A 19,770-nucleotide genomic window follows, 5' to 3' on the forward strand; every position below is an offset into this window, starting at 1 on the left:
TTAGATCTAAAAGAATGACGAAATGGCCTTTTGAGAGCCAACTGTTTGAGAATGACAAAAACTATCATGTATAACGAATGACGAAAAGATCCTTTCAGTTTATTTTGGTTTTGATTTTTCAGTTTTTCGATTTCGATTTTGAACTATTTTCGGATTCGATTCGATTTGGGTAAAAATTGATCCGAAACCCGAATCTTTACCTCTAATAACCATGAATAGTGAAGGGGGGTGTGTATCAACTGCAGGATTAAAAGCCAGCGTGTCAATTTGTGATTGGTGTCTCTTACGCTGTCCCGTCGTTTAACCATTTTCCGTTCACTTTGACAGAAAATAGAAACCTCGCTAATAAAAAAAAAAACTGGAATAAACCTCTCCCAAATTACCTCCAATCCGAATCGGCGATCCGGATCCACAATGTCCGTCCGCCAGACGATGACCCGCTTCCCGCTCAACCCGGCGGAGCAGGAGGCGTGCGGCGTTCCGTGGGGCATGACGGTGGCGCCGTTCGCCGCCTTGGACGAGAACGGCGTCGCGCCGGTCTACGGATCCAACGGTGAGCTGCTGCCGCGATGCGAGAATTGCTGGGCCTACTACAACACCTACTGCGAGCTGGATCAGTGGTCGTGGGACTGCTCCCTCTGCGGCACCACCAACGGCCTCTCCACGCAGTCCATCGCCCAATACTCGTCGCCAAATTCCTGCGCCGAGAATATCTCCTCCTTCATCGACCTCGAATTACCTCGTAATTCCTCTTCTGCTTTCTCCAGCTCCGCCAGTGTAATTGGTGAATTTTGATTGTTTTTTTGTTGTTGCTGATTTACTACGACCTTTCCGTGTTGCCTGAATTTGGTTTCATTTTCCTTTCATCAATCTATTTAACAACCATAATGCTTAGAATTTCAGTATGAACTTATGATAACAATTCTAGATAAAGTACTTAACTAGTCTTGCTGAGATTGAATAGAAATCCTCATTTATGATGTCTACGAGCTTTTCATTGTGTTTAAATCCAATCCTATTAGTATAGTTGATTATAGGTTGCAATAATTTTTCATTGCTCTAGCAGGAAGTTGAACTAGCTATCACAGTTTATGATATAGGATTACATCTTATATGGAGAAATATGATTACCTTGGCCACATTATTTATACGTATAATGTATGTGATATCATCAGTCTTGACTTCTTTTCATTTATGAAATGTATTACGTCATACATATATTCAAACTGTTGCAGTAATGTGTAGGAAGATCATCTCACATAGCTTGTTATTGTGTGCAAAGTTGTATTTCATAAGCTTGCACCTTCCTTTCATTATAACTGTGATTTGCTGGAAACTGTGGTTAGGTTGTTTTGTGTTTTTCATTATTCATTTCGTTGTGGCAGAGGAAGGATCCGAAGAAATGAAGGCAAGGCCAGTGTATGTTGCTGCTGTTGACCTCTCTTGTAAGATTTTGTATATCCCTATTGCGAAAGTTGACTGCTGCATCTCCATTTGTATAAAATAAATAAGATAAAATCAATCTTTCGCACTCGAGTTTGGGGTTTAAATTGGTATGGGTCTCTTTTGTTGAGTACAAATTGTACTGGGATCACAATAGTGGGTATGTTAATGCAAGTAATGTCAGGAAATCATGCTTTGGGGTTCAAAAGTTCAAACCCTGTTATAAACTGTATAAGGTAGGAAAGAATAGATTTCCCATGCTAAACGAATGCATAAGTGGATGCTGTTATTATGATACTATTTGGTGAAGAAGATGTAACTTGAACAGTTTATCCAAAAAAAAACATTAATGTGTGAACTGTAGACTAGTATTACTATCATTCTCGACCAATCATGTATGTTAATGCAATTTCAGTATGACTCACATTTGGTCTCCTTGAATTGTCTTCTTCTGCAGCATCAGAAGAGTTTCTGGAACTAACTAAAAGTGCTCTTTTAGCAGCATTGGAAGGTTTGTTATGTTTCTATCTCCTATTCAAGTTGTTGTCACTAAAGTGAATTCTAGTCTTAATCTCCTAATTTTGCAGCACTGGGGCCCGGGTCACTTTTTGGTCTTGCTACATTCAGCCATAAAATAGGCTTGTATGATGTTCAAGGGCCCATTCCTGTAGTCAAGAATGTCTTTATTCACCCAGAGTCTCTTGAAAACCTAACAGTGGAGCTTGAGGATGTTATGCCACTGTTTTCATTTCTGGCTCCAGTATGTACATTGATGGTGTTTGTGTTGTCATGCTCTTTATTATTTCATTAGACTATATATATGCTAGTTTACACTTTGAAATATTTTATCTGAGTTGTGGTAGGGTTGAAGCTTTGGATCTTGACTAGTCAGTACTCACATCTTTAAATATCAATGTTGTAGGTGGACACTTGCAAAGACCTTATTGCATCTGCCCTTGAAACTCTAAAACCAACAACTTCCTGGGAACGGACTACAGCTGCTGGTCAAGGAGTAGATGGTGTTTTACTTGGTGGGCGAGGATTTGGGGTTGCAATGGAAGCTCTGCTCAAGTATCTTGGATCAGAGTATGGGAATACATATGCGCTGGGTACAATAAATCTATCAACGATTCCTGTAAATAATATTTTGTAATTTACTAGTAATTTGTTTGCTTCCATTTTCTGCTTCTTCAGCATGGTACTTTGGCCAAAGCCTCTCATTTACTATATGTTTACTGGATGCCCTGACCTAGTCAGGACTTCTAATTATTCTCCCTTTTGCTCCTCCCTCTGGTGGAATGCAGCCAGAGTTTTTGCCTTTCTATCGGGTCCTCCGGATTATGGTCTTGGCCAGCTAGACACCAGACGATACGGTGAACAGTATGCTAGTAAAGGAGAGGACGCTGATCGTGCTTTACTCCCTGAGCAGACTCCATTTTATAGAGATTTGGTAGTTTGCTTGTCTTAACGAATCGCTTAAGAAACTGGTAAAATAATAAAGTGATAAGCTGAAAATTTATGCTTCACAGGCTGCTGTTGCTGTTCAAGCCGGTGTATGTGTGGATCTATTTGCTGTTACAAATGAATATACTGATCTAGCATCTTTGAAGTTTCTAAGCATTGAGAGTGGAGGCTCTTTGTTTCTATATTCAAGTACTGATGATTCAACACTTCCTCAAGATATGTGAGTTTCGAAGTTATACCTGAAGATGATTCTTGTAGATGATATTAATTTCAGATTATCTTGTAATAGCTGGGAATAAACTAAATCAATTTATGATTTTCCTTTTCAATTAGACACATAGATGATATATATGATGTGATGCAGGTACCGTATGTTAAGTAGACCATATGCTTTCAATTGTGTTCTCCGTGTCAGGGCATCATCTGAATTTAAGATTGACCATTCAGTAAGAATTGGCTGTTCCAGTTTTGAATTGTTTTTGCCATTTTTAAACTCTTACAATATGACTCTCCATTTCTGATGCTACAGTATGGGCACTTCTTCCCAGACCCGGAGTATGAAAATGTTCAGCACATCATCTGCTGCGACTCTTTTGCCACATATGCCTATGACTTTGATTTTCTGGGTGATACTGGATTTTCACTGTAACGTGAATACTTCCTTTTACTTATCTGTTTTCTTATGTAGTTCTCAAGTGTTTTTTTACTTTTATTTCTTGATTTTTTTTTGCTTTGCACATATTGTCAACATATTAAAGACTTACCATGAAGTTGATGTGCCCATGATATTTGATATGCATACAATAATTATGTGATATTGGTCGTTCTCTTTACTGTTGGCTTAGATTCATACCTCCTTTTTCTTTTTTACTTTTTAACCGTGATTCATCTTAAGATATCCTACTCAATTCATTTTCATTCACGGTTGATGTAATATTGACTACAACAGCTAAAGTACCTTCATGAATCATGGCATAACATCTAATTAGTGTAATTGGAGATCCCATTATTTCTCTGATTCCCAGCCACCCAGGAAGTTGGGGCACAAGAAACATCTTTTCCCTTAAATCTTTCCCTTTCTGCTAGAATTCTGTTTTTTTCTGGATTGCTGTTTTCATAAGCTGAAGCCAAGTATGCTCGTGCAACATCCCTCATATATCTTGTAGTCCTTTATTTGTGCTCTTGCATTCTCATGAATTGGGGACTCAATCAATATGTAAAGCCATTTGTTTACAACTCGTGTAGAACTTGATGGATGAAAAAATTCCAATGATTGATCAATTTCATTTTGCTTACCATTCTCTAAATTTTCAATGTTGTATTTGTGTTTGATTCTGTATAAAATTACTACAATCGACAATTTTCTGCAGGCACAGCAAAGAGCGCCCAACATTACAGATTGCATTTCAATACTCAGTGGTTGTGCCTCCAAATGAACTGTCAGGGTCAAGTTCAGGAACTTCAAAGAGGTATGCTTCTTTTTGTGCAGTTGAAGCTTTCTGGTCATAAGAGCAATGGTCCTGGGTGTCAAACCTTGGATGAATTCTGGAATAAGAACTATCTAATGTGTTGATTCAGCAGAGAACAACATGTTCACTGACTTCATGATGTAAAGAAAAGATTGATAAACTGTTTTAGAACTCGTGAATCTTGTGATTTTCTGGTCAGTATTTTTGGAAGCAGTTTAAACACATCCATTGATTGAGCTCAGTGTAAAAGCAGTTTCACAAAAATAGTTGAGGTGATCGTTAGGTTGTGTCAATGACAATAATGGTGGTTGCGAAAAAACTCCTGGCTCTGATAGTTTCACTTATTTTCAAAATGCTTCATTCAGTCATTCTTAAATTGCTTATGTGAAATCTGATTATGAATGTAAATAGTAATACAAGAAATTCAAAGTTAAATCCGGTTCTCAATTATGGCAAGAACTAATTCCAGTGGTCACATAATGGTATATTATTTGCATAAAATCTGATATAGTGGTTTAATTATTTACAGTGTAGGATTTTAAATATTTTGGGAGGCATTTTTTTATCCCTGTCTTTCTGGCTAGCTTCTCGTGCACACTGGCTGTGAATAATGAAATGTTGAAAATGTGAGTGCTGATGTATATTTTCTGCTGGATTATGCTAAGTGAGGTTGATTCTGCTGACCTTACAATTCAGATAGTGCTGGAGTTGACTTAAATAACCTTGTTTAGATTATGACAATGAGTTAAAATGATTAACTTTTATAATTATCCATGACTTCTATATTTTCTCATTTTTGGATCTTATATATCTTGAAATGAGTATTCTCACACTAAGAGCTCTTTGTGCCCCGTTAATTTGACCTGTTGAGGACTGGGCCATTACTTATATGCTACTACTTGCTTTTGCTGTTGTTAAAAGAGCATTCGCCAGTGCTTTGAGTTTTAAAGCATGAGGTTCGGTTGATCAATGTTATATATGTATGATCTACTTTCATGCAGAGATACATATTCCCTGCAAAGGAGACTGAGGATTAGAACTGTACAATTTGAAGCTGCTCGCAATATCAACGAGATTTATGATACTGTGGATCCTGAAGTCATTCTCTCCATACTTGTTCACGAGGTAAACCCTATTTCCGGAAGGTTGTGGTTGCTATCTATGTCTATGCATTTTGTAAGCTTGGGAGCGACAGGAGAGGTGAGGATTTGCAGATTTGTGTCATATATACTGCATTTTTAAGCGTCATAAGATTCATTTCATATTTTGTCCTATGCATGCGTTTGTTGAAGATTGTGTCTGTGTACTGTCGACGTCAGCGTGGCTGAGTTATAGCCAAATATTTGGATTTGATCTTCCCTTCAGAGGAGTATGCTGATGGCTGATTCATTTATACTGTCAAGTTATTTTAACGTTTTGTTCTTTAAAATTCTTATCAGGTGATTTTGTCTTCGCTAGAGCAAGGAATTCGGGAGGCTAGGATTTTACTGCATGAGTGGCTTGTAAATCTTGTCGCTCAGTATAATGATGCTTTCAAGCTTTTTGAACATGGAAGAGGAAGTTTAACAACTTCCCGTGTTGATGTTGCCTTCAGCCAATGCCCTCAGCTGCAATCTTTACCCCGCTTAATTTTTGCTTTGCTACGGAATCCTCTTCTTCGGTTTCATGAAGAAGGTGTTCATCCAGACTATCGGATATATCTTCAGTGTTTGTTCAGGTATGCAGGACATAATCATTTGCATCAACCTTCAGTGGTTGTATAATGGCGCCATCAAGCTTTTTTAAAACTTACAACTCTTTTTAATGCAGTGCCCTGGAACCTTCTTCACTTAGCCGTGCTATATATCCTTCATTGGTGTCGTATGAATCTCCAGAAAAACAAGCATTCCCTCGCCATTCCCTGAGCCGTGCTGCACTAATAACAAGTGGCAGCCCAATTTTTTTCCTCGATGCTTTCACAATGCTCATTGTGTTCTATTCCTCCACAGCTGACGCTTCCCTTCCTTTCCCTCCGCCCCAGGATTGTAAGTGAACGTTCATTTGTTTCTTCTCTCTCTCTCTCTCCCCTCCCTTTTAGAATTACGATTGCATTCACGTTTGCTAATAAACGATACCTAACCAGGCCTTTTGAGAAGAAACATCAACAAACTGAAGCAAGAGCGGAGTATTACTCCTAAACTGATTTTTATAAGAGGGGGGAAGGACGATGCAACGGTTTTCGAGAACTATCTTATCGAGGAACAGGACGTGGAAGGAAGTGGGTTCACTAGTGTTATGGGTTTCGTCTCCTTCCTCGACGAGATCAACCAAGATGTGCTAGAATACATCAACAAACCAAATGGTAAATAGTGTTAGAATACAGGAGTTGGAATACAAAGTTGGTAATTGTGGATACAGAAGGTTAGTTCCCAAATGGAGAAGCAGATTGTCGTCGTCCATGGGAATTATGTTGTTAATCAATCATGTATTGACTTTACTTTACTGTAGTGCTTTGTTTATTTTTCAGGTTCTGTATTGCTTTGTAATATTAGACCGTGGAAGGAGTTGATTATTTTGGGATTCCAGATTCCAATTTCTTTTCTCCTCTGTATAATTGTACCCTTTCTTTACTTCTCTTACCATCAGCCTAACATTTTGGCCGGTTGCAAGAATAAACTTTTGTACTTGACTTTTCAAATTAATCAACTCTCCGCATTAATACGATACGAACCCTACCTTTCATGATTTTTTTAGTAATACTGCAACCTTTATAAACAATACACTATTATTTCCATTCTGGTTTATTTATTGGGTTAAATTCAAAATTTTAAAATATAAATAATTGGACAGAAAGTCACGATTTACCTCGTCTGTGGATGTTCATGTCATTATTTGTTATTAGTTTTATTTTAAGTCCGTCTTCCTTTATTTGTCACATCTAATTTTTACTATCTATACATATATAAAGAGGGAGTTTTGGTGTTATTTACAAAACTGCCATTTTAATTTAAAAAATAAAAATTTAATAGAATTGGTTTTTGTTAATAAATTTGTCCATCTTAATTTGCCGTTTCAGAAATTATCATAATCTTAATTAGGCTAACGTTACATTATTTAAAAGGTCAATTTAATCAATCAACATTATTTGAAACGTCTAAACAATTACTACAATTGATTTAAGTTTTAATAGTGGACATACTAAAAGTCACACTGGGAAGAATACCAAAAGCTATAAAGATCTTCTATAAATTCCAATGTAATTGTGACAAATTCACCAAGCCGATCGAGGAGGTCAGCACAGAAGCCAAGCTTTGTTTATTTGAGTGCTACAATAGCAGTGTGAAGGAAGCATAGATGAAGGAGGAAGAGAGAAAAGGGAGAGAATGTAGGGGCACTGATTTCTTATTATTCTAACCCTAGAGATTGTATTTATATCATTAGGTTGTTGGTTGTTGGAGGAGAAATGAACAAATAAGTTTCTTGCAGCTTAATTATTTTTGTTTTTTAGTTTTCAACATCATAATGATTAATGAGTTTTATCTTATACTGTAGATGACTAAAAATTGCGTTGACGATAGTTTTTTTGTATTATGTATTTTAGGTACAAAATTGCAGGAGTATATTATTGATGGATTAGTGATTAACTTAAAAGTAAAGACATATTTAGCCATCAGTTAATTAAAAGCAAAATAATACTATATTTTTTATGTGTTTATAATTTGTGTTAGGTATCCAAAATATTTTAATTAATATTCATGAGTGTATTTACTATATAAGTGATTTTTCCCGTGCATAATTATTTTTAATGTCATATGGAGTACTACTACATTTTGGAATAAATACAATGTGTCATGTATATCATTGTTTTTTAATTTATTTAATTAATTTATAATTTTAATTATTGTTTGGAAAAATTAACAAAAATGCCATTGTGGTTAATTTAAATGCATATTATAACTTTTAATCACAATTAAGTTATAGCTAATAGAGTTATAAGGAAATGGAAGCTAATGGGGTTGCAACAAAGAAATGGAAAGCCAAAAGACTCAACAATCTCATAAACTATAATAATTGGTGGATTTGGCACTCTCTATAAGCAATTACTAAATCATAAATGAGCCAAACGAAACGCATGCATTATAATTTCAGATGCCATCTGCATCGTACTCCTTCCCGAATCATGTTACTTCAATGTCTAAGAAACTGTAGAGCTTCGGGAAGGACTTGAAATGAGGTCGATCGAGCACTATCGCCGGATTGTCTCTATCCAATTTGATGATCCATGAGGATAGATCGGGAAGCGGTGTCGGAGGGAATAGATTGTGCGTTTCGATAGGTAGAATCCCCGGTGGTGCCGGAGATTCTGGAAACGGGCGGACAAAGAGAGACAGCTGTGCGTCAGGTTAAATGAGTATGCACCAGCGGAAAAGAACACAAAACTCCTTTTATTTTTTTAATTTTGAAAGTTGCATTCACGTCCTTCATGTATAAATATGTTTCGAATAGAGCAGGATAATTGTACCTGGTTCAATTTGGAAACAAATAAAGGTTGGACTAGAACCTTTCATCGAGAAGGACACATAAATTTTTTGGAAAGATACATAGAAGTAAACGACGTTTTTTTTTAAGATTTAGGATTTCATCTCTAACCGTAAATTGGGCTTCATTATTTTGGGCTAAATAATTACTCCCTCCGTCCCGCTTTAGCAATCCCATTGACTTTTCTGCACTCGTTTTGTAAAAATGATAATAAATAGTTAAAGTGAAAAAATAATAAAGTAAAAAAGAGAATAATGTAGAGAAGAGTCTTATCTACATTATTCTCTTTTTTACTTTATTATTTCTCCATTTTAGCTATTTATTATCATTTTTACAAAACGAGTGCAGAAAAGTCAATGAGACTGCTAAAGCGGGACGGAGGGAGTATTATTGAGAAGGGCGATATTTATGAAATAATAGTGGTATAATTTTTTCTACACATTTGATTTTGGTTGATATCTACATTATTGTAAAATTAGATTAAATTTTTTTATATCTTTTTAATCTTCAGTTTTCTGTGATTATCCAAGATCTTAAAAGAACAAGAAAACTATATAATACTCCATATGACATGATATTTATAATAATGTTAGCTATTTCATAGTATTAGTATTGTGGTGTATTTTGTGTAGTCTTTACACGTTAATAATATAAGTATTTTATAAAGTTAGTGAAATTTGTATTCAATTTTTAGTATATTTAATATATAAAAACAATTAATAAACAAATTGTGTTAAATTATTACTTTATGAAGTTGTTGTAGTTGGATATATATTATGGGCTTGAAAGAATTATTAAGGAGTTAGCTTAGCTGTTTAACATAAATATGATATTTAAAAACTATTATAAAATTAGATGCATAAAATTTATGAAATTAATAGGTGAATTGTTGATTGATTGACAGCTAATAATATTAATGAGTGCCAATTTAATTTTTAATTTATGGAATTGATGAGATTAATGAAAATAATGATATTTAAATAATTAAACGCATAATCAATAATGTAATGGGAATAATGGTATTTAAATATTTAAATAATATTGTACATGTTTTGAGCTTTTTTCCTACTACAATAAAATTGAATTTCAATGTTTTATTTGATTAGTAAAAGTGAACTAAACGTTGGTTGACTTGCAACTTTAGTGGCACAATATTTTACACTGTTCTATCAGTACTGGGATAGAGAGAGAATTTTATTGATATTTGGATCATTTGTTGGTCATGATGAGTATATTTTAAAGTTAAGGGTTTAGGATTTAGGTTTCAAGGTTTAGGTTTTTAGTGTATAGGGTCACTACATTGCAATGAAATGAAGTTCGACTAGGAAGTGTCTCACCAGTGCAATATTAAATTATAGGTTTTGATTAACAATATCTTAAATCTCATTAGGAGAAGTGGTAATATACATTCTTTAGTTTTTTTTGTTTTGTGTGATGTAAATTTACTTTATGTTTTAATCTCGCGATCAGAGTCATTTTTCCATTTTACAAAAATAATGTACAATATTATTATTTTCCACATATCTATATTTTAGCTTAATCTCAACATGATCACATTAAAATGTCGACACATATTTGTGTTGACATTTTAATAAACTGTGTTGCCATTTAAATGTCAATGTCAACATAATGTATTAAATTATCAACTTAAGGTTATGGTGACATTTCAGTATCATCGTATTGACATTTTTAATACATTGCATTGATGTAACGCAAGTTAGCAAACTTAACAAAAGTTAGCAACGAATCACACCCCTATGGTCATATTTATTTAAAATATGGAAATGTACATTATTTTTTTTTTCAAACTTGCTATATCCATATATATGTTTTTCTATATTTACGTACTTATTTCAACATTATCATTATATAATAAAATTTTATCATCTCAAATTTGTGACACAAATTATTATAAACTCATCATTTGTGTATCACAACTTTATTTTAATAGAATTCACTACTTTAATCAAATGTATTATTTATATTTATTATTAAATACATTATAATTGTAGACTTCATATAATTTTATTATTTAAAAAAAATATTTCATATTTGAGGAGAACAAAGTGGACCGTGCATAGCACGGGTGTGATACTAGTTTTTATAATAATTGACCCTGAACTCTACTAATTCATTTCACTCACATTTTATTGTAAAATTAATATTCTCTATTTTTCATTAAAAATAAAACATTTTTCTTCTTGTGTTATCTCCAATTAAAAATGAAACATTTCCTCAAATGGAAACAATATTATCTCTACTTTTTCCTCTCTGTAACTTACTCTCTTTTCAATAACCCACAAAGCAACACTACATAATTCTCGTACCGAAACCAAATGTTTCGTATAATGGAACGGAGTGAGTATATAAAAGTAGAGCTCACATTCTACTAACTTGTTCAATCCACTTTCTATTACATTTCTTCAAATCTTTGTCGGATCAAAGTGTGACAGTTAATAGCAGACGGAAGGAGTATAATTATTCCACATCGGTCTAAATAGAGAATTAAAACCACTATACAAGTCTTATCGATCTTTCCTCCTACCATAAATTGGTTTTAGGATAGAACTCTATTGATTTCTATCATAGTATCAGAACAGATTGTTAATTGTGGGTCAAAATTAACTGATCAAACAATATATTTGAACAAAAATGAAACTATAAATCAAATACAATTATCCCATTTCGATCTAACGAGAGAACTTAAATCACTATAACTTTATTGGATCCTTCCTCCTGTCACTAATTAATTTTAAATTGGAAATTACTGAGTATTATACGAGGGCACTCATTTTTTAATTTTTTAAAATGGAAATTACTGAGTATTACTGATGTTTATTGGAGTAAACCATTTGCTTCATATTAAGTCATTATGGAATGTTTTCTGTTGTCAAATTTATGTCTAACTTTTTCTTAATATTTTCATTTCCTAATAGGAGTAATAAAAATGCAAGTCCTAAAAATAATTTATACTATATGTTAATGGGCCTAAACCATACGGGCTTACTCTTTGGCCCATATTCAAGAATTAAGAAAGTAAGCTCTTTATTTGCTCGTTTTTTTTTTTTTTTTTTTTTTTTTTTTTTTTTTTTTCTATTTTTAATTTAAAAAGGCATTCTGAATCTCCGATCTTTCAACACAACACATACCACACCTGGAGAAAAAAATCATCATTCTGAATCTCTCTCTTCAATCTCTCTGCATTTTAGGTATTTACACACGAAATCACATGCATTTATCCTTATCTATGCGTTATCCAGATTCACTCCAGCTGCGAAGCTCTTTTCTGTTTTAATCGCTACATTTTTTGTGTGTGTAATTTTCGAATTCTAGGCGGTGCTTGTGTTATGTTTACCGACGCCGATTTGTATGACACTCATCTTCTCTTGATCGTCATTTACATTTTCTGCATTGTAGTTTCCTTAATTTTGAAATAATTTGGTTATTTGGCTCTGAGTTTGAGGTGTCGTGGTATAAGATGTAATTTGTATTTCGTTTCAAAGTAACATGCACACTGTTTCCATTTCATTTGCAGTATTTTTGTTACTTGATGTTATTGTGTTATACTCAGATTACAAGGCGGCATCTGATGCCTACCTATACATATTTTGTGTGCATCAATATTATGTTGGAATTTACTTTTTGTGAAATTCAGAGGATTCTCTCGGCAGTTTTTTTCTTATGTATTGGTGATTTTCTTTTCAATTTGATGGAGTTTTCAAGTGTCATAATGAATCATGAGTGGTGGTTGATCTATCTTTCCTGTTAAGTTAACTTTGATCATGTGATGTGATGGAGTTGCTTTTGAAGAGCATAATGTTTTAATGGTTTGTTGATGCATTTTGTATTTGGTTTGTTCTAAATGAGCTAGAAAGGTTGAATTTATCTCCATTTCATTGCTGTTGAATGCTTCTGACTATTGTGAGTTGAATCTTTTGATCCTATTGATGGGTTCATTGGAAATTAGGATATGGTCTTTCTGTGGTCTGGACACAACTACACATGTACCGTTGACTATCCCACTACATACTAGTAGTACTAGTTTTTCCTCTTTTTCTTTGACACATGTTTTGCTGGTTTATAAGCTTTTCCTGAAAACTTTTCACCAACAGCTATCTATCTTGTGAATGGAGAAATTTCTGAAAAGGGACAAACAGCTGTGTCTGCCTTGTTTTTTTAATTACTCAGTTCTGAACTTAAGAGTACTATATCGCCTAATTTTTCTGTGACTGTTGTCTTAACTGAATGGTGTGTAAAGACGAGGCTTTCAAATGCCAATACTATGCAATAGTATGTGAGCTGCAGCAGTTTGGGCTAATTGTGCATAGTGCTAAAAATTGACAAAAAATTATGTCAATGCTATAATTCTTTAGTTAAAATGCATTTACAACACTGGATTATTTAGTTAGGACAGTTTGAACCTCCTTTTGCTGACACAGGCCATGTATTTGACAGAAGAAAACAGGTTGAACTGAAACCTTTCTGTGTATTCTGTTGAGCATGCAATTTTGGTCTGGTTTTGTAGTTCAGAAATATATGCACCTTACTGACTGAAAAGATCTAAGATACTATATTGTTAATAAACAGATCTGTCACATTGTGGGTTTGACCAAAATTTTTATGTTGACAGGAAAAAATTGTGTCTCCATGGCGACTAGAATGGCTGCTAGATACATCTCGCGCAGGCTATCAAGCAGTGGCAAAGTCCTCAGTGAGGAGGAGAAGGCTGCTGAAAATATCTACATTAAGGTGAACTTTTTTTTGGGTATCACATATTTAGATGTAGGCTTGGCCAGCATATTCTCTAGTGGCTGTTTTTCATGGCAAGTTGCGTTTAGCTCATCTTTCTCAGCTCTCTTGTCAAGAAACTAAACAACTTGTTAGAAGCTTTAGATTCCAAATGTACACTTTCACCATAGAGTAAGGTTAACCACAGAGCTGAAATTACATTAGGTATTGAATATGACTATATGAGAGCATAGTTCACATTGTTCCCAAGCAGTGGGCTAGTTGATGATGGAGTGGGTTAAATTGTGACTAAAAGTCATGTAATTTGAATCCTACTGCCTTATAGCTTAAACCTAGAACATATGGTTTGCTTCTTATGAATCTGATTTCCTACTGCCGTGGTTACTTGTGGTCTTTTTTTTTGAGTGGATGCTTGCTTATACACGGTATGACTGTGATTCAATAAGTTTTTTTAACGATCTTGCTTACTACGAAACTTTTCAATTTTTTGCAGAAAATGGAACAAGAGAAGCTGGAGAAGCTTGCTCAGAAGGTAGACATATCTACATTGCACAAAGTTAACTAAGTTTGTTCTTAATTTTTTTAATACTATTAGACGTTCCCTCGCCATGATTAAGATAGTTCGATAGTTTCTTTTGATCCTGTGAAACACCACACACACTCACATCTTTGTTTCTTGTGAGTTGTGAATAACAATATCCAACTCATCATGCGTTGTGATTTCTCTTAGGGCCCAGCATCAGGGTCCGTAGCTGATGCTAAACCAAGCGGCGGCAGCAGCAGCAGCGGCACCTCTGAAACTCCTAATGTTTCAACTGACAAGCACAGAAACTACGGTGTTGTTGTTGGCATCGGTACCGCTTTGGCTGCTGTTGGATGGTACCTGGGTTCAAGGAAGAAAGCTGTTGAAGTGCAGGACTGAGAAGATATGAGGAGAGTGAAAGCAGTATGTTGGCGAAATAATAGGAAACTAACTCCATTGCATTTTGTTTTATAAATCATAAGTAACTCCGAAATATGATAATTCGGCTCTTCTGCTGCCTGCTTGCAACACTTTGGTTTTAGCTAAAAATGAGATTGCTTTAATCTTTATTGTGCTCATTCCAAGCTAAAATTTGTATGCAACATATTGTTTTCGAATTTAGCAAAATGCCCACGGCCACTCATTTTAGGCGATTGCATAAGTGATGTGGCAGAGCTTGATTGGTTTGCTCTGGATTGCGCATACTATCTGGTCTCACCATATAGACCAAAAGATCTTTAAGCTTGAGTTTTCGTCGGACAGTCATAAAAAGACCGGGACTATTTCCACCGGCAAAACAAATGATTATTTCGATACTGATTTGTAGATAGCTCGAGAGGAGGAATAATTGAAGCCTTTGACCATTTTGTTAGAAGCCTTCCATTTTAATTGCATATATTCAGTCTAAAGTTATATGATTGCTGTTACAAATATTTAATAATTTCAAAATAAAATGTTCAACTTACCCTAAATTGTACTAGTAATTAACGTATACTGTATATAATTATTTAAATCTACCAGTAAATGCAGCACCTATTAAGTGATTGAGAGAGAGAGAGATTAGTGACTAGGGAGAGAGTGACGATTGAAACGCCAACACAGCCACATACTTGAATGCAAAATCTAACTCAGTGCCATCCACCAAGTCTTCAAGATCCCTTTTGTGATTCCCACGTCTCCCGCTATACCATTCCTTTAATCCCACTCCTTCAATTCAATTCAATTTCACCCCTCCCCAAAATCCTTCTTTCCAATCCAATTCACCCCCATTTTCTTGCATGGCTGCATCTTTCTTCCAACCTAATTTCACACATTCACTTTCCCCTGCTCAACACAAACAACCCACTTCGTTTCTTGATCGAAAAACCGAATCTTGAGGGATAGAGCTATTCAACTTTTCTCCTTCTTTTTTCTGTTTACTATGACAGAAGTGCTGCAGTCGCCCTCTTCTTCATCCTCCCCTTCGATTTCCACGCCCACGCACAATCACAATCACGCTCTGTTTCAGCCGTATGGGGGCGATGAGGTGGGTGCTAGGATGAGAGAGGAGGAGGAAGTGAGGGAAAAGAGGGATAATGAGAGGAGGGATCAGCTTTCCGTTTTGGCATTGTTGGTTGCTCTGTTTAGGAAGAGCTTTTGGGTGACTTGCAAGACCGGAACCGATGGCTTCTCAACCGCCGGCGGTATGGAGATCGGCTGGCCAACCGATGTACAGCATGTTAATCATGTCACTTTTGATAGGTTTGATGGTTTCTTGGGCTTGCCTGTTGAGTTCGAACCTGAGGTTCCCAGGAGGGCTCCAAGTGCTAGGTATATACTACTACTAATCATGCTTTGCTTATTCAATTGCTACACTGCTTGTTGGCTATTACTGTACTACATTATACAGTGGAAATGGTTTGAAAAACTGTCATTATGGTGAATTTAGGGTAAATTGCTACAATGCTTGTTGGACTGTTTCTTGTGTGTCTGATTTTGCTCTATTTGAATGATTTTATTTAACTAGCCATTTGGTGTAATTTATTTTTGGCCGTTATGATCTTTTTAGTTATCGTTTAACTAATCTGATTAGGTTGAGTATTGACACTTATTGCTTATGTTACTAATCCAATAACTAAGATGGAAATGGTTCCTATTTAGAATGATTTAGGCAACCTATTTGTGTTATTGTAGATGTCTTAGTAAATAACTCTAGTTGCTGAGAAAGCAGTTTATAAATAGGAATTGTTTGATGATGGTCATTCATTCCTCCCCATGTCAATTAATGAAACTTCACTCTCAGTTAGGTATGTAATTAAGCGCTCAAGTTTTATCTGATGGGGTGTTTCTTATGTGGAACACAAATTGATCTCTTGCTGTTGTTGACATTTTCGGTTCTAATTTTGTGTTACACGGAGCATTAAAATGGATAGATTTAGCGATGAATATGTGTGGTGTTTAGTTACATTTCATAATTTGTTATGGTTGTCTATTATCTGCATTCTTTTGGTTGGAATTCTAGATCCCGGATATTACTTGACATACTTTCTATAAAATGCTTGTGTCGACTTATCTTTTATTTTGTTGCTATCCTTCTCCTTCTTCACTGGACTTCTGATATGGGTATCTGTGGACTGGACAGTGCAACTGTGTTTGGAGTTTCTACAGAGTCAATGCAGCTATCTTATGATCATCGAGGCAATAGTATTCCTACTATCCTCTTGCTTATGCAAAGGCATATGTATTCTCGACATGGCCTTCAGGTGCATTATCATTTACTTTCTTATGCCCAAAAGCTGCAGGCTTCAGGCTGCCATATCCAGTGATTATTTGTTTGTATTGATCTACCAGACTCTCACAGTCTTCACAATTTTGTTTGCAGGCCGAAGGTATTTTCAGAATAACTGCCGGAAACAGCCAGGAGGAGTTTGTCAGGGACCAACTAAACAGGGGTGTAGTTCCCGAAGGGACTGATGTACACTGCTTGGCAGGCCTAATCAAGGTAACTTACAGGCTGTAGCGAGGCTCTTTTGCATCAGATTCGTTTATGTATTGTTAGCGTCTAACCGTTTTTATACTGCTGAACCTATCTTCCTCTATTTTTAATTTGTGCAGATACTTTTGCAAACATGTTCCTGATATGATCTACTAATAATTAAGATTTCAGTTATATCCAGTCTCATGACTTATTGTTAGTTTCCCTGATTTCCATTTAACCTTGCCTATGAGCTGGATGTGCTCTTGTTTGTTTTGTGATGAAGGCTGTGAAGCTATATAATTAACCTTTTCGATTGTCTGAATTCGTAGTTTGAGGAGTTGTCTTGTAGAACCCCCTCAACCAACAGGATGAACTAGGCAGTTTGAAGAACTACAAGTCGGTTCACATGAAACTTTTATAGCTGCAGATTATAATAGTTAAGTTTTAGTTATGTAGATGCATTAGGGTTTAATCAGAAGTAGAGCTATTGACAACAGGGAATTGAAGGTAGCATTCGACTGATGTCAATTGTCAAATCATGGACTGGTTTCTCCATCCCTTTTTCTATGTGTTGGTGCTCTAAAACCTATATGACCGACATAAGACTCGATTTGTAAGTATTACAGAGGTTCATTGAGCAGCACCATGCTGAATCTCCCTACCATTTTTTTGTTTTCTTTTCTACTTTGGCCAATATGAGTTCATCCAGGTCCAGCTTTAGTCTTTGAGGTTTGTTTTTGAATGTTAGTTCTTCTGGTCTTTATCTTCAAGTGCAGTAGATAATTAATCCTGATTTATCTGTCAATTTTCAAATGCATTAGTTAATAGATCTATTTCAGCTTGAAATTTTGTGTATATGAACACAATCTTTCTATTGGAAAGTTATGATTGCATACACATGTACATAAATGCATGCACGATCAAGAAAACTGTTGATCATCAAGGAAGATTACTACAGCTTTCTGTTGCAGAATCTATAACTAATGCTTCTCATTTGATTTTTGTAGGCTTGGTTCAGAGAACTTCCAAGTGGGTTACTGGACTCTCTTTCACCCGAGCAGGTGATGCAATGCCAGTCGGAAGACGACTGTGATGCGCTTATAAGGCTTCTACCACCAACAGAAGCTGCTCTTTTGGATTGGGCAATCAACCTAATGGCAGATGTAGTCCAGCAGGAACTTTTTAATAAAATGAATTCTCACAACATCGCTATGGTATTCGCTCCTAACATGACACAGGTAACTCAGCATTCAGTTTCCAACAACTTTGATGCCTCATACCAGAAATTTTTGAGTTTAGTCAGTATGTTGACCCAATAAACCATAATCGAGGTGTATGCATGGTACATCCGTATGCACACAAGTTTTTGCCTTTCTATAAACCCATTAAGTGTAGCATTCAGGTTAATCTTGATAAATGACTCCCTTGCAAGAGATTGGTGATCAGTGCTATTTGAAGTTTGGAAAAAGAAACGAAAAAGGGTTATATATGGCCTGCTTATTATCACCTCTCTACAAAAATTTTCTGTTTTGCTTTCTAATACAGTTGGGGTTGGTTACAGATGGCTGACCCGTTGACAGCTTTGATGTATGCTGTGCAAGTTATCAAATTCTTAAAGACTCTCATAGAGAAGACCCTACGAGAAAGGGAAGAGTCGGTTATAGAGCCAACTTCTATTCCCCACATGGAGTCTCCTGGCAACAACGGGAACCAGAGCTCTTCAACGATGTATCATGACAGTTGGGCTGAATCAACTGAAGAGACAGTACACGATTTCGTGGCAGAGGATCCTGGTTCAGACACTGACTGGGAGACGAGCCAAGTGGAGAATGTCAGTGATGAGGATTATCACAGCTATTCATCTTGCAGCGAAGAGTCTGAAGAAAGCGTCACTTGTGGAACTCCTCGAGGCCATGGAGTAGTTGTTCAGAATCGGGCTGGAGAGAGCACGAGGAAGTCTGAGCCGACAAGTGAAGCTGCGGCAGGTTCGGGTATGAAGAAGATGATGGAGATGAAGGGTAAAGAAAGCAGCAACTTGAGCCGTATTAACTCAATGACTGAATGGTTTGAAGGTTGGCGTTAGAGTCAAAAGACCAACACTCTTCACTCATCTATCTCTAAATTGTGTTTGCTTTAAAAATAGTACTAACTATTTAGTTCTTGTTAATTATTCTGTGCTCCTCTTGGGGGATATAATATACCTTAATATTCGAATTATTTACCTTCTACTAAAAGAAATTATCTGATTACTCAAAAACCATTCACGCTATTACAATAAAGGGAGGATAGCTGTAAAAATTATGAACTTTGAACATTTTTTAGTTTTTCTGTAAATTTCAAAAATATAGTTAATTATATCACAAACTTACTTCATGATATAATCGTGCAATTTTATGATATAATCGATTAATCGTGTAATTTGAGATTTTATACAATAATCTTCATTGCTCTCAATTAGGAGTAATCTTCATTTTTATAATTTCAAGTATGTATGATTCGAATTTTTTTAGAGATGAATAATTAGAGATGATTTTTTTTTTTCAAATGTGGATTTGAAGATTACATATGGTTTGACTTTTGAGAGTGTATGATTGGATGATTTGCGTCATATAAGTCCAAAATCAATGGGTTTCGACTACTATTTGGAT

At 35.4% G+C, this 19,770-nt stretch overlaps 3 protein-coding genes across 3 annotated transcripts; all 3 read left to right on the forward strand.

Annotated features, from left to right (window-relative positions):
* The first annotated feature begins 328 nt into the window (after positions 1 to 328).
* On the forward strand, positions 329 to 6,957 carry LOC125214810 (sec23/sec24 transport family protein). The gene is made up of 14 exons (XM_048115975.2): positions 329 to 742; positions 1,386 to 1,445; positions 1,901 to 1,954; positions 2,031 to 2,203; positions 2,366 to 2,552; positions 2,748 to 2,893; positions 2,973 to 3,127; positions 3,272 to 3,353; positions 3,437 to 3,552; positions 4,278 to 4,376; positions 5,378 to 5,501; positions 5,816 to 6,093; positions 6,186 to 6,400; positions 6,499 to 6,957. Exons 1-14 carry the CDS (start codon positions 415 to 417, stop codon positions 6,723 to 6,725), a joined length of 2,244 nt encoding a protein of 747 aa, XP_047971932.1. The 5' UTR covers positions 329 to 414; the 3' UTR covers positions 6,726 to 6,957.
* A 5,032-nt stretch (positions 6,958 to 11,989) lies between these two features.
* Positions 11,990 to 14,735, forward strand: LOC125213214 (uncharacterized protein At2g27730, mitochondrial-like). Its single transcript, XM_048113628.2, has 4 exons — positions 11,990 to 12,103; positions 13,525 to 13,643; positions 14,137 to 14,175; positions 14,374 to 14,735. Exons 2-4 carry the CDS (start codon positions 13,542 to 13,544, stop codon positions 14,563 to 14,565), a joined length of 333 nt encoding a protein of 110 aa, XP_047969585.1. The 5' UTR covers positions 11,990 to 12,103; positions 13,525 to 13,541; the 3' UTR covers positions 14,566 to 14,735.
* Positions 14,736 to 15,220: 485 nt separating this feature from the next.
* LOC125213215 (rho GTPase-activating protein 5-like) lies at positions 15,221 to 19,339 on the forward strand. The gene is made up of 5 exons (XM_089068435.1): positions 15,221 to 15,975; positions 16,787 to 16,907; positions 17,027 to 17,146; positions 18,130 to 18,360; positions 18,684 to 19,339. The coding sequence occupies exons 1-5, from the start codon at positions 15,587 to 15,589 to the stop codon at positions 19,203 to 19,205; spliced, it is 1,383 nt and encodes a 460-aa protein (XP_088924561.1). The 5' UTR covers positions 15,221 to 15,586; the 3' UTR covers positions 19,206 to 19,339.
* The last annotated feature ends 431 nt before the right edge of the window (positions 19,340 to 19,770 follow it).

The sequence above is a fragment of the Salvia hispanica genome, chromosome 3 (assembly GCF_029641045.1).
Source record: "Salvia hispanica isolate PSC_SH4W2 chromosome 3, Shi_PSC_v1, whole genome shotgun sequence".
Classification (NCBI taxonomy): Eukaryota; Viridiplantae; Streptophyta; class Magnoliopsida; order Lamiales; family Lamiaceae; genus Salvia; species Salvia hispanica.

Coding starts and splice junctions, on each gene's coding strand:
- LOC125213214 (XM_048113628.2), top strand. CDS start 13,542: ATGGCGACTAGAATGGCTGCTAGATACATCTCGCGCAGGCTATCAAGC. Junction 13,644..14,136: donor CTGAAAATATCTACATTAAG/GTGAACTTTTTT, acceptor AATTTTTTGCAG/AAAATGGAACAAGAGAAGCT. Junction 14,176..14,373: donor TGGAGAAGCTTGCTCAGAAG/GTAGACATATCT, acceptor GATTTCTCTTAG/GGCCCAGCATCAGGGTCCGT.
- LOC125213215 (XM_089068435.1), top strand. CDS start 15,587: ATGACAGAAGTGCTGCAGTCGCCCTCTTCTTCATCCTCCCCTTCGATT. Junction 16,908..17,026: donor ATTCTCGACATGGCCTTCAG/GTGCATTATCAT, acceptor TTTTGTTTGCAG/GCCGAAGGTATTTTCAGAAT. Junction 17,147..18,129: donor GCTTGGCAGGCCTAATCAAG/GTAACTTACAGG, acceptor TGATTTTTGTAG/GCTTGGTTCAGAGAACTTCC.
- LOC125214810 (XM_048115975.2), top strand. CDS start 415: ATGTCCGTCCGCCAGACGATGACCCGCTTCCCGCTCAACCCGGCGGAG. Junction 743..1,385: donor CATCGACCTCGAATTACCTC/GTAATTCCTCTT, acceptor TCGTTGTGGCAG/AGGAAGGATCCGAAGAAATG. Junction 3,553..4,277: donor GGTGATACTGGATTTTCACT/GTAACGTGAATA, acceptor AATTTTCTGCAG/GCACAGCAAAGAGCGCCCAA.